This window comes from Nilaparvata lugens, chromosome X (assembly GCF_014356525.2).
Source record: "Nilaparvata lugens isolate BPH chromosome X, ASM1435652v1, whole genome shotgun sequence".
In the NCBI taxonomy this organism is placed as follows: Eukaryota; Metazoa; Arthropoda; class Insecta; order Hemiptera; family Delphacidae; genus Nilaparvata; species Nilaparvata lugens.
This window is the reverse complement of record NC_052518.1, coordinates 26840917-26865332: the sequence shown is the minus strand read 5'-3', so window position 1 is coordinate 26865332 and position 24416 is coordinate 26840917. Positions and strand designations below refer to the sequence as shown.

The window sequence follows — 24416 nt, the reverse complement described above, 5'->3', positions numbered from 1 at the left end:
GTTTTGTCTGCAGATATACAAGGATAGCAGACCAATGATAATCAGGTGCTGACTTTAAAACGTGAATCGCACAACACAGAAACTGCAGATTTGAAACAGACTAAATTATTAGATTATTTATTTATTCAACAATGACAAAAACACATAATCATAAAATGATTCGAGATGGAAAAACAGGCTTATAGTTCTTACTATTCTAAAATGTTGATTGGAAATTAGTCCAAAAGAGAATATGGAAGGTAATTTTATATTAGTCCAAGGTGAATCACTTTAACTTGGATACTGAGTATCAACTTATTCTCTGTATGCTGGAGATGGATTCCAGTGTCTCGAAACGCCTTCGGAGTCAATTGAGCTTGTAAATGTAAATACTGTACTGTTGTAAAACATATTTTTTTTATTTTAGTTTCCGTTTTCTTTCTTTTGGTTTTATTTAAAAGAGACATTTTCAGGTTTTATTCACTGCACTTCAAAAGCAAAATCTATGTACAAGGTCAGCACTAAAACTAAAATCCCATTTACAAAGTATCTATGTCTGTTTCTTTTCAATTTTTCAAATTTCCATAAACAATTTATTATGACGTCATAACCTCAATGCAAGTTAAGCTATGTTTAGTTACGATATAGGCCTATCTGACTATATACGGTCCATCAAGAAGGTCTTGATGTCAAGAGAGTAAGTATCATACCTCATACGTTCTAAATGCAATTTGAAATCACATAATAATTACTGTTTGAACGATTTCAAGTTTCAAACTTGTATTCGATGAAGAACCAAGTAGAATGGTTTTATTCAACTTTCATAATCATAAACCTCTTTCTGAATGAGTGTAACCCTAATAGGTATTTCAAAACATTTCCTTACCTGAAATTGATCTCAACAGGAAACAAATTGTTTCTGTATTTGAAACAGTGAAAAGAAACACGGTTCACTTGCGTGTTATCGGATGGACACATTAGTCCCCGTAAGGCCCTGAAATGTTCATGCTAGGTGGGCTTCCTGTAAGGGACATTCCACCAACACATAGGCATACAAATCAAATATTTAAAAAATATTGTGATGCACTCACTACTCTTGTTTTCTTGAATTCGTTGTTTGAAATGCGTAATCCATTGTGTGTCCACATGTAAGCAAGGTCTAGAACTTCTTCAGAAGCTGCTTGACATCTCAGTACCACATCCCTCTGAACTGCAGTAGTAATCTTAGACTCCATCCATTCAACCAGAGTAGGACCACCTGAATTACATTAAAAGAAGTCGAATATTTATCTATTGTGCAAATCAAACAATGATCTGGAGGGAACAGCAGGCTACGCCAAACACTAGTCTTCCCTCAAATTTTGATATAGTATATTTCGCACCTAGAGCAGAAAATGAGATTTTTCCGGCTCGAAATCGGTTTTCAAGTCCGAGGCCGTAGGCCGATGACTAGAAAAGATTGAGAGATGGAAAAACATTTTTGCCCGTGGTGCGAACGATATTTTTCGCCACACTACAGGTATTGCTGACAAAATAAATAAAGAATACTTGTTATCGTACCTATCTCTTGATTTTAGTGGTAGAAGATTTGCAGTCAGGATTTCAGATTCTTTTAAAATTTCACTTGGAATATCACGGGCGTCGTCATCTTCAAGCATTTTTGAAAATTTGGAATGCGCTAATCAACAATAAATAATTGAATAAAACTGGTTGCGAAGCGAATGCTGAATTAATTTGATTGGAAACTCGAACTGAAATCATGGCGACTTCAGCTGATGAAGAAAGTGGACACTCGCCCTATCTAGCGGATGACTTATCAACTACGGACTTCCATGAGCGGCTGGAAAGAGATCACTTTCTGGCCTAGACCGGAAAAGAAACCCTTTTCTGACGTCAGACGAGAGTCGTCTGCAAACAAGGTCTTTCAGATCTACGTAGGGACTGGAAAACAGCTGCTTTCTGTGCAGTGTGGCGAAAAAATATTTTGTGCAAAATAAGGTTATGTTATAAAATGGAACATGGTACCATGGAACATGGGAACCTGTTATGTTAAAATTTTTTACAAAAAGTCCAAAAATGCATTAGCTGAAGTGACTCTAGAGTTTAGAGATCATGTCAGACTCAGGGTTTTTTGTAATTTTTTACAAAATAAACTATTTATTAACTCTGCCTAATAGACAATTTTTCATTTAATTCAATTTCGCTTTCTAAATGAAGGACTTATAAGTCCAGGTTTTGAATTAGATTATCTCCTATTTCCGAGTCCTGGATTTATCAAAAATCGTTCAATATAGAACTTAAAACATCTCGATTTTAAACCCTCGCTCAGGGTAGAATTTAGTTGTAGAGTTAACTATGAGTTCTAGACTTGACTGGGCAAACACATCTCAGTTATTGTTTTGGAGTAGATTGACATCTACTACCAAATAGCTGTTATGGAACACCTATATTATTTTGATTAATCCATCTTAATTCAAAATTAATTGTTTGTAAGTTTATTTTAGAATCAAATTGTATCGAAATTGTGCGTAAAAACTAACCTTATTTTGGACTGTGTCATAACCTAAAATTTCAAGAGAAAAACACAAGGTTTGCCTTGGAATTTTATCATCCAATATTATTAAGCAGTGTCATTTGTAACAAAACAATAACAATAACAATAAAAATAAATTATTATTATTATTGTAGTTTTTTTAACAAATAAGTTTTTCAACTAAATAGGCTACTCATATTTTCAATTCAAAATTATCAGTAACGCAAAATGAAATGTTTATTTATATTTCAATAGGTTAGGTTTTGCTTTTAAATGGCAGTATGCTTTTATTATTGGAAATTGTTGTAATAAACACAGAGAACAAGAACAAAAACGTCAACAAATGAACTGCGCTTGCACATTACAATGCAACGCATTCCTATCGCCACGTATTTATCAGTTGTCTCTAATTTTCAATATTATAAAAACATAGTGTGAATTTCCCTCATGTTTACTTCTTCAAGTTCAGGACTCAAAATAGGTCTAGGATTTAATAGATCATGGAGTTTAGAAGATAAATCTCTGACTGAGAAAGACGATTTAGATCCGAGGGCTTATTTTAGTCCTGGACTCTGTAAGTCAAGAACTTATGGGTCCCGAGCTCGGAAACCGCCCTTAATGTTTCATTAAAATGGTAGTAACAGAATTTGTGACAAATACATACAGAAAAGTGATTACAAACTTTCGATTAATACGGTTAAAATTTCGAAATTGGATCATCGTCCAAGATAGGTTATATTGACATGTTAGGTAGAAGAAGTTCAAATACATAGCTTTGTGTAGGCCTAGTTTATTGGATAGTAATTCTACAGAAATAGAGAATTGAAAAGCATTCACATTTTTAGGTGATGAGGTATTTTCCAACAACTATTTGTTGTGATACAATTATTGTGTGTATTGTTTTCGGCTCTGTTATCTCAGTAATGATTAGATCCTAGTTTCGCCCAATGGACTATTAAAGTCAGCTTAGGCCGTTTAACCTGTAATGGAGTGTTTGTAGTGAGTTATAGCTTGTTTCGGAGCAATTGTATTGATTTAAAATGAGTTCGTGTGGCAAATGTAAGCAACCGGTGAGTCGTAATACAGAAAAACTTTGCTGCACTGAATGTACTTCATATTATCATATTACCTGTCTCAACATCAAACCAGAAGACTTACCATTCATAAAGGGGTCAACGTGGTCCTGCCCTGAGTGCTTAAAAAAGCATCGTTCACTAAGCGTTCAGCAAACTGACTCTACACCAGTTAAGGTTAGTAGGGATCAGGGTGTAGTTCAGCTGGGAGATAATTGTGCTTCAATTGAGTCTTTGAAAAATTTAATAACTAGTGGCCAAAAGTAGTTGTCCGATAGCATTGAGAAAATTAGAGCTATTGTAACGACGAGTCAGGAAAGGCAAGATGAACTTAGTAAGATTATTAATAAGCAAAATAGTATAATATTGATAATCAGGAGGTGCTTATTAAATCCCTTAATAGGGAGCTGGATGAAATTCGACAGAAGTTACTTGTGACTGAGGAGCGCATGGATGAGCAGGAGCAGTATTCGAGAAGGAATACACTGGAGATTCAGGGTATTCCTGAGAAGACGGAGGACGTTAGGCTGGAGACGTTAGCTGAAGTTGGACGGGCAGTTGGCTTCAACATAACTCCGGCTATGGTGGACGCCTGTCATAGATTGGAGGTGATAAAAAGGAGGCCTGCTGGGAATCCCGGAGCAGCGACGTCGAAACCACCACCGCCACCAGCGATAGTCGTCAGGTTTGTCAGGCGTCTGGACGCGGACGAACTGATGGAGCGGAAGAAGAAGTGTTGAGTCCTAATGAGGCAGCAGGTGCACGGACTCGAAGGTCAGGTTGCCATATACATCAAACGGAGCCTCACAGCTACTCGACGAAAACTTCTTGGTATGGCACGTCAACTCAAAAAGAACGAATCTATTAGGGACGCGTGGGTCGACAAAGTGGGGCGCATTCGAATACGAAAGGAGGAGAACGGAGCTCCAATTATTGTTAGAAATGCAAACGATTTAAACTTTCCAAAACTGTAGAATGAGGAGCATGCTCTTTATTCAATTTATATCTGTTGAATCTTGAATATTCTTTTTTTTTAGTTCAATCTACCGTAATTCGAGATTAGGATGAATGAATGGGTATTTGTGTGTGTGAGAATGAGTATACCATGGAGAAATTTATTTAAATTATTATTCTATTATCAAAATTGGGGTTTAAAGTGTATGAATCTTTGTATTGAAAATGGATGATCATTTCAGATTTTGCAGTGATGTCAATGAGGTGAACAATTGTTGCTTGACAGATGTCGATGATTTTATAATCCTCCATCAAAATATTAGAAGTGTGAATTGAAATTTGATGCTTTCCTCTCGTACTTGAGCTGCTGGAAATACATGTTATTGTTTTGTCTGAGATGTGGCTACAGTCTCATGATGAAGCGTTCTTGCACTCAATTCAAGGATATAGTAACCATATTTCATGTGATAGTTTCTCTAGAGCATCTGGAATTTTAGTTTTTGTTAGAAATGATAATGATATAATCATATTGAACTGCGAAATAGTGGGATCGGATGCTATTTAGTTGCAGGTTAAATTGAGAACATATACTTTGTCAATTCTTATCTTGTATAGGTGGCATGGGTATGATGTTGATTTTTCTTCCAATAGTCTTGATAATGTTCTCAATCGTCTTCCAGCGGGTGATGTGGTGGTAATTGGTGATTTGAGTATTAATCTGTTAGATAATAATAGTACCAAAACTGATAAATATCTTGAAATTATGTCTTCGAATAGATTTTCATCTTTGATTAACTCTGTAACAAGAGTTTCAAATAATGAAAGTGGATCTTGCATCGATCATTTGTTTTTAAGGTCTGCTAGTAAACGCATGGCAAGAAGTGGTGTCATTGAGACTCACTTAACTGACCATAGAGCTACGTCACTGTGTATTTCTAAAGTATCTCATAGGAATTGTATTATAAAAGGCTCAAAAGTTATTAACTATGAACTGCTTAGGAATTTATTATATGAACATGATTGTAGCGAAGTTCTCTTGAGTAATAATGTTGATTTAAAATTTAAAATGTTTTTAGATATTCTTTGTACCACCATTAATAGTTCCAAATCAATTGTTCATTACAGAGTTAGAAATCAAACATTCAAAAAATTAAGCCCTGGATAACTGATGGTCTTTGTGTTGCAATTCACAACCGTGATAAATTGAATAAAAAGTTTCGTAAAAGTCCACATAACATGCAGATAAAACATAATTTAACTGTTTATAGTAATAAAATAAAGACTTGGGTAAAGGCGGCCAAACAAAAGTATTTTGAAGAGATTGGTCAGCTATCATCCAGAGGCCAATGGAAGATCATAAATTAAGTATCTGGACTGGCCTCAGTTAGGAAACCTATTGAGCGTATTAGGAAGAATGAAACTGTTATTGAGGATATAGAATCCATAATTAATATATTTAATGAATATTTTGTCAATGTTGCGAAAAAAGTAATAACTTCTATTAGTGTGCCCAATAATGAGTCAAAACAGTCCTATACTAGACATTTCAAAAGTTGTACTTCCCGCTCTACAGCTTTTTTTGAATCCATTTATTACCATGAAGTCTATTCCTTGATAAATTCTTTGGAAAATGACAAGTCTCCTGGAATAGATGGAATATCGTCAGGCCTAATAAAAGAAATTGCAATGCCTATTGTTCCGGTTCTGGTAGATATATTCAATACTAGTATTTTCAATGGTGAGTTTCCCTCTCTGTTGAAATTTCCTAATGTGGTTCCTATTTTCAAAGGAGGAGATGAGAGTGAGGTGGGGCATTATAGACCGGTCTCTCTCCTTTCAATATTTTCTAAAATGTTTGAAAAATGAATGAAAAGGCGTCTTCTAAAATTTTTGCACAGGAATAAATTCATTAATTCTTGTCAGTTTGGATTTCAGGAGGGGTTGAATACTGAAATGGCACTAGACCACTTCGTGTCTCAAATCTATTCAGGACTGAATAACTCTGAAGGATTGAGGGTGTCAGGGCTTTTTCTGGATATAAGAAAGGCTTTCGACACTGTTATCATTCAATTTTATTGGATAAGTTGAACAAGGCCGGCATCAGGGGAAATCTTCTTCAGTGGTTTGGGTCATATCTGAGTGACAGGAGGCAGTGCGTTTCGCTGAAGGGTGTGCGAAGCGAACCGTTGCCTCTGCTACGCTGTGATGTCCCACAGGGTTCTTTCTTGGGTCCAGTTTTATTTTTAATATAGCCTATATTAATGATCTTTTCGCTCATAAATTTCACGGCTCAATCACTTCATTCGCTGATGACACAGCCTTGGCGTATGTTGCTAAGGACGCTGAACAGTTACATTCTATGATGCAGAGCGATTTGAATGACTTAAGTTTGTGGTTTGAAGTAAATAGGCTGGCATTGAACTCTGACAAAACAAAGTTTATCTGTTTCTTATTGTCTTCTTCATTTGATCTTCCTGACCTTCTTAGATATCATAGTTTAAATTGTTTATTCCAAGAGAGTGAGGACTGTAACTGTAGTATAGTCTCCAAAACCATTTCTATAAAGTATTTGGGCTTGACTGTAGATGAACTTCTAACTTGGAATTTGCATATCAGGAAACTAGAAAGATCTTGCTTCCTTCTAAGAAAGTTTTATTATATCAGAAATGTTTTCCCAAATATAATTATTCGGAACATGTATTTTTCATTTGTACAGTCCAGGTTGAGTTATGGTATTTCTTATTGGGCATCCACATATTTATCACATTTTATGCCAATTATCATATTGCAGAAGGCTTTTATTCGGTTTATCTGTGGTGAAAGTGGACATGCTCACTCTTACCCCCTTTTCAGAGAATCATCTATATTGCCTCTGCGTCATTTATATGTATTCAAAGTTCTTTCCATGTTCTTTAGGCTAAGTGGCAATCGAGGTGCGGATGTTGCTTATAATACAAGAGGTAATACTAGAGGGTTAATAATTCCACCCAGATCATATTGCAGTCTCTTTCAAAAGAGCTTCATATTCTTGGGTCCTAAATTTTTCAATAGTTTACCCGTCGAGATTAGTGCGTGTGTGCGTGCGCGCGCGCGCGCGCGCGCGTGTGTGTGTGTGTGTGTGTGTGATGAATTAAGATAAATGAATTTAATTAAGATAAGTATTTTCATTTGAGTACATAGATAAGCATTTTAAGTTGAGTTCTGAATGTATTTCACTCCTGTTTGCCGACAAGAATTTTCTTAAGCAAACAGTATTGTATTCAATGATCTGTAATATCATTTGTATAATGGAATTTGTCATGTAAGCGATATCATTGAATAAAAGTTGATTTGATTTGATACTCACGTAAAACAATGAGACGTCCTTGGCTTTGGTCTTGTCCATACTGGTTGGAGGCTATGCATGTATACATTCCTTCATCATCACGAGACACCGGGCTTATTATGAGATTACCATTTTCTAGTATTCTTCTTCGGCCAGTTGATCCTACAAATAAATAATATAATTGTATCAGTAAACTCTTATGCTTCAAGCTGTATGGATAATAAAGGATTGATGAGTATATTGAAAATTATTATAGATATAATCTGTGCATACGCACTAAAGTTTTACTTAGTAGGGGTTGAACAAAGTGAGTTAGGTTAACTCACCTTCACAGGTAAAATGTATGTAAACTGAAAAGTGAGTTGGATAAAAATGTTAGATTGTTAGAGACGACAAATGAAGTATAAGCTTGAAATTTTATTGAATTTTAAAATGCTTACAGCTGATGATGTGTGAGCACACACGAAAGCATGCTCTTGTGAAATAATATTTTTTAGTAAAATGAAGTGGATTTTTTGACAATATCTCAAGTCTCTTCAAATATGCAATAAGTTAACAAATACGTTTACATGACCCTGTACCAAAAAGGTCAGGAAATAATGTGTAGAGATTATTTAATTATAAAATAATAAATGTACGATTGATGTAAAGTTTAGAGCTTTGAAAACCAAAATTTCCTGATGCTTTGTAATCAGATTTCAGTCTGATATTGCATAAGGTTTCATGGATGTGAACAACACATGATCATTGGCTTTATTTATAAACAATGCAATTGAGACTAATCAAACACAATCAGTTTTGTGAGGTTCTACTTTCTCCCATGTTGAATACGATTACAAAAAAACAGTATTCGAATTGAATGAAAAATTATAATATTGTCAAACTCAATTATGGATTGGATAGAGCCTTGGAGCCTTGGAGTGCTAGAATGAACTAAATTATTGAATTTGAGATGACTATTCACAGATTTAGAACCACTCTCAAAATAACTCAATAAAATTATATGTAATTATTTTCTGAAACGGGGAGAATATTTCACTTTGAATATTCACAGTTATCCAATAATTATATGTATTACATTCATATTACATATCCATTTTTCTAAACACTACGTATTCTCCCACTTCGGAATTTATTTGCATTTATAGTATTAAGAATTTTCTTTTCACGTGGCGTCAATGACGGATTTTCAGACCTTGCTTTTCTGTAAGAAGATAGGATTCCATATCACGTCTACCTAGAATAAATTTCAGTTTTTTCTCAAAATCATTTGCATGTTTAGGAATAAAACTATTCAATACTAAACCTAATGATGCCAGGGAAAAAACTTCCCTTACTGATTTCACCAAAACTATAGAAACATGGTCATTTAACAATATGAATTGGATAGTTTGCTTCAAGTATTATCCTAGCTTTTGTGATTGTAGACTTAATCTACAATTTGATTATATCGGTGCTTTTTTATTTTATTATGAGGAATCTCAATTGTATTTGGAATTGTCTGAATTTTCTCAATTGTTGTGTATGGAATTGTTTGAATTTTCTAATTGTTGTGTCTGGAGTTTTCTAAATTTTCTCAATTGTCAATTGTTGTGTATTCTTTCTATTTGATTTTCAACTTTATGCTCAATCAACAACTTTCTTTGTAAAAAGATTCCTCATCAATTTTTTATCATTGTAGCGCAATGGTCGCAGGTAATCATTTTATTCTGAACTGATTATTGTATTAATTGCTGTATTATTCTAAGGCAGAATAAAGTTCATTCTCATTTCATCCAATTAATCGAGTTTTACTAACCCAGAGTAGCATCATCTTTCTTCCAAACAAACTTGGGTCTTGGAGCCGCTTCTGGATTACAAATCATTGTTATATTTCCTCCCTCAGCAGCGTACGTTTCAGCTTCAAGAGGTCTCTTTTTGAACGACGGTTGGACAGCTGAAACAATATTGAGAATAATTTAATTCTGAACAAAAATAGTAAACTTTTATTATAGTAATAGTTTATAGTTTTACTATGGGTCAAATTTTAAAGTTCTATATCATATAATTTCATATCTATAAATTAGATAATCTTATTACACTGTATAAACAAGAAAAACACCTCTCAAACTTCTCTGACAGTATATTACAGTCAGTTCAACAACAGTGCTGAATAAATTTACAAGGCGCGCCAGAGAAACTTACTTATTTGAAAGGTCAAAAAAACAAAAGTTCTTTGATTATTGTTTTAATCTTTTTTTATATGAGAATACAATATCCCAATTTTTTCATGCAGTCTTGGAAATTACATCAGATAAATGGCGACCCACATTGTTCATACATTGATAAAGTTGATTTTTGAAATGTTTATCCATTCGTTGCAGTATATCAATCGGTATGTTAGCAATGGCGTCACGAATGTTGTTCTTGAGGTGTGGTATGGTCCGTGGTCGATCAACATAGACCAGGGATTTGAAATAATCCCATAACAAATTGCATTGAGGAGACTCATGTGGAAATGAGCCTCGTCATTGAAAAAATTACCGCGTCTTCAGGCAGGTTTTCAATCAGCTTGTCAATCAGTTGTCAATCAGGTTGTCAATCATCACATGCATTTTGACGGGCAACAAAATCCCGTTCAGTCAACAACAGCCAATTTATAGGGATGAAATTGAAAGTCTACATGGGAAATTCGTCGAACAGTGGAGTCAGAAATCAATCAATCAATCAATTCATTTATTTCACAAACAAACATAATACAGAATAAAAAGGAAAGATGTACAAATGTGAAATAAAAGTGGAAAACCCTAGGCATAAGCCCGATTGTGGTGTACTAATCCTAATAAAACAACTAAAAATACCCAGAGGAGTAAGGCCGCTCCGCTCTATCCATAAACTTGGCATAATAAATTATAACTTAAAAGAAAATACATCTTTTTTTCTGCTACGGTAGCCCATCACATGAAAACAATGATGAAGTAGTTACATTATGAATAATAAAAGCCATACAGAGATAAAACCAAAAATAGAAAATTTACAATGCAAAATGCATACTCTAAGAAAGGATATGTTAATTAGATTATTATTTAGGATTTAATAATAATAAATGATGGAATTTCTTATTCAAGAATATCATCTTACAATTTTCAGAAATGATTCACAGTCATTAACTCTGAGCAGGTAGTTTTTCAAACATTTCAGAAATGAATGTGAAAATGAAAGTTCCTGGCAATTTAGATATTGCGACACTAGATTGAACAATCTAGGACCATTAAAATAATATGAATGTTGGAATATCGTTAAATTCGAATGTGGAACCTGAACCATAAACCGTCTAAAGTTATATCTCACATCTCTAATGAGATTTTCATTCAAACTCCTAAGAAAAAAAGCTTCAATACTTTATAAACATAAAGATTTCTTATTGGAAGTATCTTGAGATGAACAAATATCGGCCATGAATGATCAGTTCTAGGTGTTCTGGTTATAATACGAATGAAGGACTTTTGAAAAATTATGATGGGATAAAGTGTTGAGACATAAGTCCCACCCCATAATACGAGCCCATAACTCATCCTGGAACTAATGAGAGCATGATAAGCATTTATCATCACACCAGTGGGGCACAGCTCTCTCAACATGTAAAAACTCCTAATCCCTCTACAGAACTCTTTTTTCAATTTAGCTACATGTTTCCTCCAAGATAGATTTGAGTCAATAACTAGACCAATGTATTTAATATTGCTCACAGTCTCAATTGTCAGGCAGTTGCAGTTATCTATAGCAGCGCATGAGTAACGGTGATACGACAATGGTGTATTAAAGAATAGTTCTCCTCTTAGGTTGAAAATCATATATTTAATTTTTTCACTCATTACCATGTAATTCTTACTACACCAGTAGTTTAAGACTCTCAAGTCGGCACTCATTTTCACATATAATGCATCGCAATCAATTCCTGAATATGTAAGTGCTGTATCATCTGCAAAAGCAGTCAATTTCCCATCTAGTTTAGCATTACATAGGTCATTGATATACACAAGAAATAGAATAGGCCCTAATACAGAACACTGGGGCACTCCATATACAATGTTTTCAAAATTACTATAACATCCACCAATTCTTACACACTGCTTTCTGTTTGTGAGATAACTTTGAAACCATTTATAAGGTAAACCTCGTACTCCTGCTGCATACAACTTTTTCAATAATATTGAGTGGTCTACTGTATCAAATGCTTTAGTGATATCTACATACAGGGCTGAACATTTTTTACCTTCATTAATACTATTATAAATATCCTCAATAAATGTAACCAGACCATCTTCGGTACTCAAGCCCTCTCTAAAACCAAATTGATTTTTACTAAAATAATCAAATCTTTTGAGAAAACTCATTAATCGTATTTTTATTATCTTTTCGAAAATCTTGGCAAAAACAGGCAACAGCGATATTGGGCGGTAACAATTCAATTCTTCTCTGTTGCCATGCTTGAAGATTGCGATCACAATTGCAATCTTCAAACATTCAGGAAATTCACCAGTCTTCATGCTCCAATTGAAAAGTTCACTCAGAACTCCAGCAATATGAATGGCATTTTTTTTTTTACAATATAACTATTAATGTTGTCAATTCCAGGGGCTTTATTGCTTTTTAGATCAGCTATTATTTTTAAAACTTCTGTTTCGTCAGTCGGAAATAAGAATAATGAATGTGGCATATCTTTACAAGTGAAGCGGGAATCTATCTCTTTGTGATCTTCTGTAAAAATAACTGAGTTTCGTAACTGTTGAGAAATGTTAATAAAAAATGAATTGAATTCTTTAGCAATACGTTCTTTGTCAGTGACAGTATGCGAATTTACTACTAAGCTAGTTCTACCTTGGGTTCTCGTTCTCCTATCAATCTATTTACTATTCTCCATTGATTCCTCACATTACCAGAATATCATTAAATTCATTCATGTAGTACTCTTCCTTAGCTTTCCTCAAATCAGATTTCAACCTGTTTCTGAATGATTTGTAATACTCTTTAAGATTTACATCATATGGTCTTGAAATCATCAATTTGTACAATTTTTTTCTCCTATCAATACCTCTAAATAAATAATCTGAAATCCATGGAGTTAATTTATCAAGTAGTGCATTGAAACTATTTCTAGATTTACTATATTTACATTTTTCTATCAGATCTGATAACTGGCTGATGAATAAATCGAAAGCAGCTGAAACAGAACTCTTATCTAAAACGCTCTCCCATTGCAGCCTCTGTAATTCGGCTTCCAATCCATTGAAGTTTATCACTAAGTTACTTTTATTACTTGAATCTTTTATATTACAACTCCTTCCTACTTCCAGTTCTAGAATTATCATTGAATGATCAGTTATTCCAAGGTGTAATATATGTGCATTGTATTTAACTGTAAATTTCAATTGGCTAAATCGGATAAAACAGTGATCTAAACAGCTTTGGGTATCACCTACTATTCTAGTTGGTTTATCAATAAGACAGTTTAATCCGTGACTAGCCATCTGGCTGAGATAAGAATCAGATAATCTGTCATCAAGCAAAATATTACAATTTATATCTCCAGTGAAAATTAAATTCTTTCCTTTGAAAGGAGTTATCAAGCTATCGATATCGTCGATAAATTGTGCTAACGGAATACTGTGTAATCTGTAAACTGCTAAAATAATGAATTCAATGCTATCAACAGAGCAGGAGAGCTGCAAACAATCGGCTGACTGTATATCTACACCTCTCACTACGCTACATCTATATCGGGACTTGGCATAAACAACAACGCCTCCTGCTCGATAATTATCATTACAGAAACCAAAGGAATTATACCTATCGATGCAGAACAGATTTATCTCATCTGTAGATATCCAAACTTCAGTCAAGATGATAAAGTCCGGAGACACTTTCATATTATTCAGCTCACTCAAAAACAAATCAAAGTTCTGTCTAAGACTTCTAATATTCTGATTTAAAAATACTAAACACTGACTAGGATCGGATATGAGTATTAAATTTAATTCTTGTTATTTTACTTTTAAACAATTCAACTAATATATTCCTTGAAACACACAATTCAAATACGCAATTCTGAAGTGACTATGAATATGAACAGAATTTATTATTAAAATTTACTTTGAACTCTGAATAACAATAAGTCTGAAAAATAACTCTGAATAATAACCAAGACCATAAAATGAGTAGGCCTATTACATTTTGACCATTGACAGTTCTAAAGAAAACTATAATTGAAACCAGAGACTCAAATAAAAAATTGTTATAAAAGGAAATACATTTTATAAATTTACCGAAAAAAAATAATATAGGGAAATTTATAAAACAAGTACATTAAGAATTTGAAAAGACTTACAGTTTTTCTAGATCTTCCATTTTCGTGACCGTGATCACAGAAAAACCCTGTTCTTTCCGAAAAAAAATTTTTCCACCTCTAACCCATAAATAGCTATAGTTCTTTTCATTCTTCACTTTCCGAGCCGCACTGAACAAGGTACGCCGGGCTGGTGATAGGCACTCATTCAGGTAGACCGGCTCCGCTGTCTTCGCCGTCAGACCGATGTCGTGCGTGTTGAAATTACGCTTCACCCGTCGTTTCTGCAGCAGCTCTTCTGCATCCAGCCTCCTTACCATCCTGACTATAATGCCAGGATGCCTTCCTGACCCCACCTTGGAACGCAGGCGATGACAGGCGTCTATCATCGAATCATTCACCGGGAAACCAAGCGATCGGCCAATATCTTTGACTATGGTGACAACATTTTCTCCTTTCTGCACTGGTACGCCATGAATTTCGATTGTATTGCGTCGCGAATACTGCTCAGCCTCGTCGAAATTGCCATAGCAGCTGCGTGTTTGCGATCCGAACGCCGGGTAGAACGCACAACTGACTGCCTCACTCTTTCGATATTTTCTGGAGTTCTGATGGTTCGTTGAAGTCCATTTATGGGTTTAGCGACACTTAGCCACACTCCCGAAATGAGTTAACTCACAGACAGAATCGAATTATGACCAGGAACGAGTATGTGTGGAGGAATTTCAAATCGATCGCGGAAGGCACGTTGCTTAGCAACAACAAGGGATCGACCATTAGAAAAGAAGCTTTCAAATGCGAAGGCCCGCTGCTCTCTAGACCAGAGCATGATGGCTACTTACTTGAGGGTGGATAAACTTGGTAACTTCCCCCTCTACACGACCAATTCACTGTGCAGGATTTTTTTCAAATAAGTAAGTTTCTTTGACGCACCTTATACAACATGGTTTTAATAAGAAAATATATATAAACTAATGTTTTTCATTGTTTTACACATTACATAGCAAAAAGTCTAGAGTGGCAATCACACTTTCAATCATCGCAATCAAACAATCATCACTTTTCTTGCAGTTATCATATTTCAAGTTGAACAGTTTCATAATAGTTATTTGTGCAACTAGTGCGCAAAGTGACAGTTTGCTGCACCGAAAGAAACGTTTACGCCCGAGCCGTAGGCGAAGGCGGAATGGTTTCTTGAGTGCAGCAGAGGAACTTTGCGCACGTATTTCACATTAAGTTTTTCCTACAGTTACCATTGAATATGAAAAGTGGGTAATTATGGGTAAAATTGCCTGAAATCCATCAAATAACTTAGTAGTGTTTGAATGGCGAGGCGGCTGTGTGGTGTGTGCTGTGGTGGCACTGTGCTGTTGCTGTCCTCGTTATAATATATAATAGTAATAATTAGCGCGTTGTGCTTCGTTGCACCTCTGCTCACTATAGCAGCCCAGTCGCTGTTACCAACTTCATTTTGATTTTGCTGCACTGTTGCTCCATATAACCTACTAAGTATTTTGCGTTGCCATGTTGCAAATCTGGAGTGCAGAAAAATTTTTCCCGCACTAGAGCGGAAAAGTGATTCTTTGCGTTCTGTAATCAGTGCAGCAATGGCCACTTTTCAACGTAACTGTAGGAAAAGTTGATTTTTCACTTTTTAATTTACCAGAATAGGCAGATTAGGCACAGATTACCAAACTAGGTACAGCACTAGTTTGATTGTTATGGCAATCATACAATAACAAAGGGTGCAGAAAAAACCCTTGAAAATATGAAATATTCTAATACACAGAAACATGAAAAAGTAGGTATACAGTGTACTGTAGTATTTTGTAGAAAAAGTAGGTTCAATCAGAAACTGAACTTTAACAAATCTATTTCAAAAGTATTATACACAGAAATTAACTCTTAAAAGGATTTTCCCCTGTTAATAAAAGTGTCTAACTTGGATATTAGCAACCAACTGAGCCCGCTTCGGAGCTTATATTCAGACGTCTCTGTAAGTATATATTGAAATGATTTATTCCAATTAATTCACAAGGGGCCTATTACATGAGAAAACACAAACTAATGGTAATCAGCTGGTTTTCAGAATAGGAAATTACTAAAATATTAACTTGTATTTTCTCAAGCAAAGAGGCCATCTTGGCATTTTTTTTTAATTCTAGTGAAATTTATTATAGTTTCAGTTTTTATTTACATGATATAATAATATAGATTCTTTTGTTCTTCAAACTGTTGGGAGAAAAAATCTCATCGTTAAAAGGACATTAACCAACAAACTTCGAATCTCAATATCAAGTCTAGTTGGCTATCCACAGAAATAATATTGTTGAATTGTTGATTATTATTTTTATTACCTATAAGAGACAATCACAGCCTATTTCCAGTTATTCAATCTTCTACTCTTTCTATTTTATGGCGTAAATTCAATATATTTTAAAAGTTGGATAAGCGAATTTTCAACAACTTGAAGGTATTGAAATATTTTGTGCAATAATTTTCATGAGTCTCAAATACTCTCATATAGGAAAAAAAGAAATGTTATAAATAATAAGAGCTACTTCTAGTACAAAAAATCATTCTATTTTTGTTAGAGAAAAAGATTATTAATTGCTTTACTCACAAAGAACTCTAAGTTGAGCGGAGGAATATTTCATCTTGAGAATGTTGCTGGCACGACATTGGTACATGGCTGGATCTATTTCTGGATTTAGGTTTTTGATGGTCAAGACATTGTCCTGAATTAAATAGCGACCCCTTTCGTCAGGAGGTAAGGATTCCAGAGTCAATGGCTTGCCGTTTCTGAACCACGTATAATCGACATCAGGAATTCCAAATGCCTCACAGGTCCACGTTAGTTCACCTTTATTATCCATATGTTTATCCGTTAGAGGAATCGTGAAATTCGGCTCGGCTGAAAAAGAAAATTGATGATTTTATTAATAAAAACTATAGAAGTAACAAGAACCTCTCAATTTTTATAATCTCGTACAGAAATTTTGATGAAGTAAACAAACGTGAATTGTATAAATTAGAATTCACTCAGCTAAAAACGATTTTCAACGGGAAAAATAAGAAATGAATAGCTACAATACATTGCAGCACGGGAATTGACATTTTTATGCTCATATAAAAATGGTGATACAGCCTGAAGAAGTGAATTACATGAGAATCATAATACTTAATAGTCACATGTACCCTTACCATGTAAGCAGTTGTGATTCTCACAACACATTTTATAAAACACAGAAATAATTACAAAAATCATTAATCAAATTTGAGGATATTAATATTAGAGGACATACTACTAGGATATACAAGGAGTCAATGTACCTACATTTGAGTTGAACAAAAAGTAATTTTTATCGACAAAATTTGGTACAGCTCACACTATCAAATTCAATATTGGTTCACAAATTTAGTAATCCAAGTTAGGAAAAGAAAGCACCCGTGAATCAAATTATTACTATCAAATTCAATATTGGTTCACAAATTTAGTAATCCAAGGTAGGAAAAGAAAGCATCCGTGAATCAAATTATTTAAGTTTATACAAACATTCCAAACAGAAGTTTATACAAAAATTCAAGATTGATGAACGGTTTAGGAGTTGTGGCGAATCATATGATTGCCACCTGTGATGTTTTCAACTGGCATAGTTTGTTTATCACTTGTAACAGTTTATTTCAATATTTATCCAGAGTTCAATTTTGTCATTCCAACATTAAAATTATTTCATTATTCATCAAGTTTCATTTAATCAATTTCAACATAGGAAATCAACAAATTAAATTCCTATATTGGTGACCCCGACGTGATGGACAGCAAGCATTTTTACATATACTTCTCGTGAGTAAAGTTACCTAGATAAGTTACTTAAGCTATCCACTACGATGGATGAAGAACAAATTTCTGCTCGACGTGAACAATTTACAATTTACAATTACAGCATCAATTGGATAACTTTTGCCGAGAATTAAAAAAAACTATTTTTAAAACTTTGATTAGGCTAACCCATAAAAAGTTTCCAATACATATTTATGAAATTTTTCATTGAACACTTTCAAGTTCGTTTTTAAACATTTTTTGAAGATGGATAACAATTTTTAATTTCTACAAAAATGAAAATTACATTTCTGAAGCATGAATCAAGTAGTGAACATAATAAAAAAAAACACTTTTTGAATACCGCCAAACATCTGAACTTGTATAGAGCAATATTTCCTAATGAAGAATGGATAAATGACAGTACTATGTAATTCAGGAATGGGAAAGAAGAGTAATCATTCAAGAATTAAACACTTGGTTTATTTACTGATGCTTCTAACCACTCAGTTGGAGAATGCTTACAACTGGTTGCAGGCGTACGGCAACCTCTTGCTTTCTTTTCAAAAAAAAATTATCTTTGAAAGAAAGTTGCTGGCCAGTATACTATGGCAACCTCTTGCTTTCTTTTCAAAAATGTTATCTTTGAAAGAAAGTTGCTGGCCAGTATACTATCGCTAGCTACTCACTGTTTATGAGCGGTACAGCATTTTCGCCACCTCTTAGAAGGACAACCCTTCACTATCTGCACAGACCACAAGCCTCTAGTCTATGCTTACCAACCAATCAACTCCACAAACTCAACCAAACAACAATCAACCAATCAACTTCCGCCAATTCAACTCAACCAATTATCATTCATCCCGAGTTTTCGATGGATATACAATATGTCAAAGGTACCCAACTTCAGAAGATAACACCAGAGAATTCTTCTCTTTCATTGGAACGTGTACCCATTCCTGGATCACCACTTACTGTGCTCTGTGATGTATCTACAGAGAAACCTTGACCGTTTATTCACAAGCTTTTAGACGAAAGGTCTTTGACAGCCTCCACAACCTGCCTCCATTACCCAGTGAAGTCTTTGACAGCCTCCATTACCCTCAGTTGATGACATGGTCAAGACTTTCGAGAATTGGACTTTGACTTTGTATGACAAACATGCACCTTATGTGACAAGGAGGATCAATAGAAAACGACGAGTACCGTGGATGACTGAAGATGACCGTGGGAGTTTGCTCTGGTTCGCCCTCTAAATAAAGTTTCATCACCCAATAAAGTTGAGGATTTTAGACCAATCAGTATTCTACCTGCATTGTCCAAAGTGCTAGAAAGACTCATTCATGCTCAAGTTGTAAAATTTCTAGACAACAATAGTAAGCTTCATAACTTTCAATCAGGCGTTAGGAAATTCCATTCAACTGAGACAGCTCCTTCGTGTCACTGATGATATAAGGTCAGCTATATGGACCAAAGAAAATGCACTATCCTCACCCTATTTTATTTTTCTAAAGCATTTGATACTGTTGATCATAAAGTTCTTTTAAATAAGTTAGCTATTCTTGGTTTTAGTCACAACTCCCTAGTTTGGTTCAAATCCTATCTCTTAGGTAGAAAACAATGTGTTTCTGTTGGTGACAAAAAGTCAAATTGGAAAAATGTTATGCATGGAGTACCACAAGGTTCAATTTTAGGCCCTCTCCTATTCACTTTGTATGTTAATGACCTTTCTTCCATTATCAAGTTCTCCAGCTTCCATATACTTATGTAGATGACCTTCAAATTTATTTAAGCTGTCCCATAACAAAAATAGATGAAAAAGTTGGAATTATGAATCAAGATATCAATTCGATATTTGAATGGACAAAGAAAAATGGCCTTAAGCTTAATCCCATCAAAACACAACCCATTATAATTGGATATTCTCGTCTTATAAACAATATTGACCTTGAATCGATTCACAAAATTTGTGTAGATGGTAATGACATTCCTTACTGTAGCTCAGTGAAAAATTTAGGAATTATTATGAATAATACTCTTGACTGGTCAGAACAAGTGAACAAAACATGTAAAAATGTATTTTCAGCGATTTATTCATTGAAGAAAATGCACGACATCCTCCCTAGAGAAATTAAATTGTTATTGGTTCAATCTCTTATCTTCCCACATTTTGTGTATTGTAATTCTGTTCTCAACGATATGCAAGTCACTCTTAATGATAAACTACAGCGTTGCCAAAATTATTGTCTACGTTTCGTCTACTCTCTTCAACGTCATGAACATATCACCACTGCCCACATTGCCAGTTCAACATTGAAGCTTCCCGATCAAAGATGTTTTCGAATAGTCAAGCTTGTTAGAGATATCTTGAAATACGGAAATCCGAACTATTTCAAAGATGATTTCAAATTTGTTTCTGAAGGTAGGAGGATAGATGCTTCACATACTAGAACCGGAGAAAGTACTTTAAGGATACCCAACCATCGAACCACTATTTTCACAAAATCCTTTTTAGTCAGTGACTGTCGTGCATGCAATGCACTTCCTGTTTCTATCAGGTCCATCGAGAGCCGAGCGAGCTTCATCCTGACTTTAAAAAACATCTTTTGGAACAAATGACTGAAACTGTCCGGTCCTAGAACGATCACATGACAACCATCCCTCACCCATCCCACCAATACAAACCTATAAACCTGTTATAGAATAAATTATATATATATATATATATATATATGGTACTATTGCTGTCTGTTAAGACCTGATAAAAGCTTTTATTTGGGTGCTTGGAGCTGCTTCCAGTCCTGGTCTTAACAGACAGCAATAGTACCATAACTATCAACTCTACACCAACTGTCCAATTAAATTGAAATAAATTTCATCATATATAAGAAATTTCACAGCTATCAAATATATAATAAATTTTCAATAAAAATTAAAATAGAAATAAAGATAAATTTAATTCCAATTCAATTCTATAATTCCATTTTCTAATTTTATTCTACTTCATTTCGGATTTCTAATTTTAAAGGACTCGCCACACCAAGCTCGCCAGTACCGCCGAGGTAGTACCGCTGGTGGTAGTTTTCTCGGCTGAGCACGCCACACCGAAAAACGTCCGCTAGCGGTAGTCTCCGAGTAGTGAGTCTAGTAGTGGGGGGTGAGACGTACTAGTGTGTTGTGTTGCAAGGAGGAGAGGTGCGCATGCGCTACCTCTTCGAATCGCCTGCCATGTATTCAGGTTGAGCGCGCCACACTGAGCTCGCTTTGTCCGCCGTACTACCTCTCAGCGAACTTTTGTTGAATCGCCTAGCAGGCGGTCGTAGGTGGTAGTGCGCCGTACTACCGCCGCGGTAGCGAAGTCGGTGTGGCGCGCTCAACCTGAATACATGGCTAGCGATTTTTAAAACTTCGCTACCGCCGCGGTAGCGAGCTTGGTGTGGCGTGCCCTTTAATCTCCTCTTTTCTATCAATTCATATCTACACCTTTCCTTATCCATAGCCCACTCAAATTTGAAATCTCCCGCTTGAAATAACCCATCATGGCCCACCAACTGATCCCATAGTGCTCCTTCAATCAGTGCGCCTCCGTTCGTCTGTGCTCTATGGTCTGCACAACGTCTCTACCGCGTCTCTGTGGTCACGACCGTTAGAATGTTCAAATCTCACCACTTCACTTCCTGGTTGATTGACAAAGGGGGCCCAGCTCCCCGAAAATTCTCGTTTAAATGTAAGTTTTTAAGTGTTTTTAATCTATCCGTGTCGTGTGTATCCTGTTTATATATATATATATATATATATATATATATAATATAAACTCATGTTATTTTAATTATTCACTGCATACTGCCCGATATTACTGAAAGTTGATCTTATCTACCTATATAATTATTTTACTTTATTAATTTTCTGTTTTTTTTTCTTTTAAATATTCATATTAATTAAAACTTTTACAATATTTCCATTTATAATAAACCCTTAGTTTAATTATTGAAATTAACGTTTTGGTAGAGAGTTTAGTCTATATTATATAAATTCATCTATAATTTTGCTGTATTGTAAGCTATTGTATATAAGTGTATAAGCCAGTATATATTGTAATCTACATAAATAAAGTACTCAAGCAATCAATCTCTCTAACCTATAAACCTGTTATAGAATAAACTGTATATGTATATTATATAAACTCATGTTATTTTAATCATCCACTGCATACTGCTGTATATTACTAGCCTATATTATAACCTGTATATTACTACAAACCTATAAACCTGTTATAAAATAAATTGTATATGTATATTATATAAACTCATGTTATTTCAATTATCCACTGCATACTGCTATATATTACTGAAAGTTGATTACCCTGATCTACTTTCAGCCTACTCCATTTTAATAATCAATGATTTGATCTTACTTAATTATATAATTATTTTACTTTATTAATTTTCTGTTTTTTTCTCATAAATCTTCATATTAATTAAAACTTTTACAATATTTTCATTTTTTAATAAATCCTTAGTTGAATTAATATAATAAACGTTTTGGTAGAGAGTTAGTGGGAAGGATACTTCGAATATTCTTTCCGAAGAATGGACATTAATAAAAGTCCAAATCTCCGCCAATTTATGTAGATGCATAACAATATTATCTATTTTATCTATAGTTATTACAAATAGCTTTATTTCATATCATATACAGCTCAATAATTATTTTCTTAGTTTATATTTTGTAAATTCATCTATAATTTTGCTGTATTGTAAGCTATTGTATATAAGTGTATAAGCCAGTACATATTGTAATCTACATAAATAAAGTACTCAATCAATCAATTAATCAACCTGAGTCGTTTTCCTCGACGTCAATTACAACGATGTTCTCCTGTTAATTACGAATTAAGTGCCGCAAATGGAAGCCAGCATATATCCTTCAAGACGACTCACTTCAGCCTTCCCACCCTGTTCCAGGAAAAAAGTGAGCTTCAAAATTTCGGATGGCCAAATCGTCTGCCCGGGGGGGGGGGGGGTAATGTGGCGAATCATATGATTGCCACCTGTGATGTTTTCAACTGGCATAGTTTGTTTATCAATTGTAACAGTTTATTTCAATATTTATCCAGAGTTCAATTTTGTCATTCCAACATTAAAATTATTTCATTATTCATCAAGTTTCATTTAATCAATTTCAACATAGGATATCAACAAATAAAATTCCTATATTTTCAAGCCTGCCTATTATTATTATTTTTGAAGGGACGGATTCAAGGATCCAAAGGTTCAAAGAACCACACACGTCAACCGAAGCTATTGTGTTCCCAAGTAGTATGTTAGTTAGGCAAACCAATACCTGTGTCCTTTACAAGAACCAGGAGTTTTCCCTATGCTAACATCCCATTCATCACCTGGTTGCTTGTCGCAATCCAGTGTGATATGCTTGGCAGTCTCTTCAGACTGATTGGTCCTTGTGACATACGTGAGTTCCACTCCTGGCCTTCTTTGAAGGTCCTTCCGCTGAGGAAGGGGTCGCCAAGTTGCCTCTAGGGCGCCTGGCTACTCTTGACTCAGCATCTTGCCCCATATTTGTGCCTGGAGTTTCACCCATCTCTGGTCTCTTGGGTTTTTTGCCCCTCTTTTCAGGGTCAAGAGCCTCACCTCTCCCAAAAAGTTTTGCCTGAATGGCCGCCCTTCTTTGAGCAGTGGTGAGGTTTGGTCTCTCCACCCACAAACTCGTGACCTACGTGAATTCCACACCTGGCCTTTTTGTAGGTCCTCCCGCTGAGGGAGGGGACGCCAAACTGCCTACGGCGTCCGGCCACCCTCGAAAGCCTGCCTATGTGTTTGTTGATTGTGTAATTTGTGATTCATTGGTCAAATATGTTCAAAGTTTATAATCTAACATAAACAAACCAAAAAACTGAACACGACGAGTCTCAAAATCTATAAACTAAATCGAGGGGATGATGAAAAGTACAGAAAAATGTGTTATATAAATTTGATGTAATTCAAAAACTAAAATGAAAGATATAAATAACAGGTAACTAAAGTTATAACATATAATAGTGTTACTAATTTCTACGAATCCATAGGCCTTTTGCCACTGGTTTTTTTGGGTTGGACTGTATGATACGAATAAACACATTCATATATCCAATTCAGCACACCAGTATTTAGACCCAGGAAAACAAATAGGAAAAATCACTTACCCCAATCCAAACTATGACATAATGATATACCTATTTGTTACAAACAGGGTTTCAGGTGGTAAATTGGAATAAGGAATATGAAGGAGACAGATGGGTGAAAACAAATCGATATTATTCTGCGGTGGTGTGTGATCCGCTCTTGTGGTCCTTAGTCCTCAAACATTTGTACTAACTGAATATATATTTCACTCAAAGTATTTTAAAC

General features: G+C 34.8%; 1 protein-coding gene across 1 annotated transcript in view; it reads right to left on the bottom strand.

Moving 5' to 3' along the window:
* The window catches only part of LOC111044849 (contactin), a 104163-nt gene that overhangs the window by 62473 nt on the left and 17274 nt on the right, over window positions 1–24416 (bottom strand). The window contains exons 9-12 of the mRNA XM_039441866.1: window positions 16813–17103; window positions 9663–9800; window positions 7886–8026; window positions 1071–1237 (exon numbers count right to left, since the gene is read on the bottom strand). Of these exons, the coding sequence (XP_039297800.1) occupies window positions 1071–1237; window positions 7886–8026; window positions 9663–9800; window positions 16813–17103 (737 nt within the window). The remainder of the gene's footprint in view (window positions 1–1070; window positions 1238–7885; window positions 8027–9662; window positions 9801–16812; window positions 17104–24416) is intronic.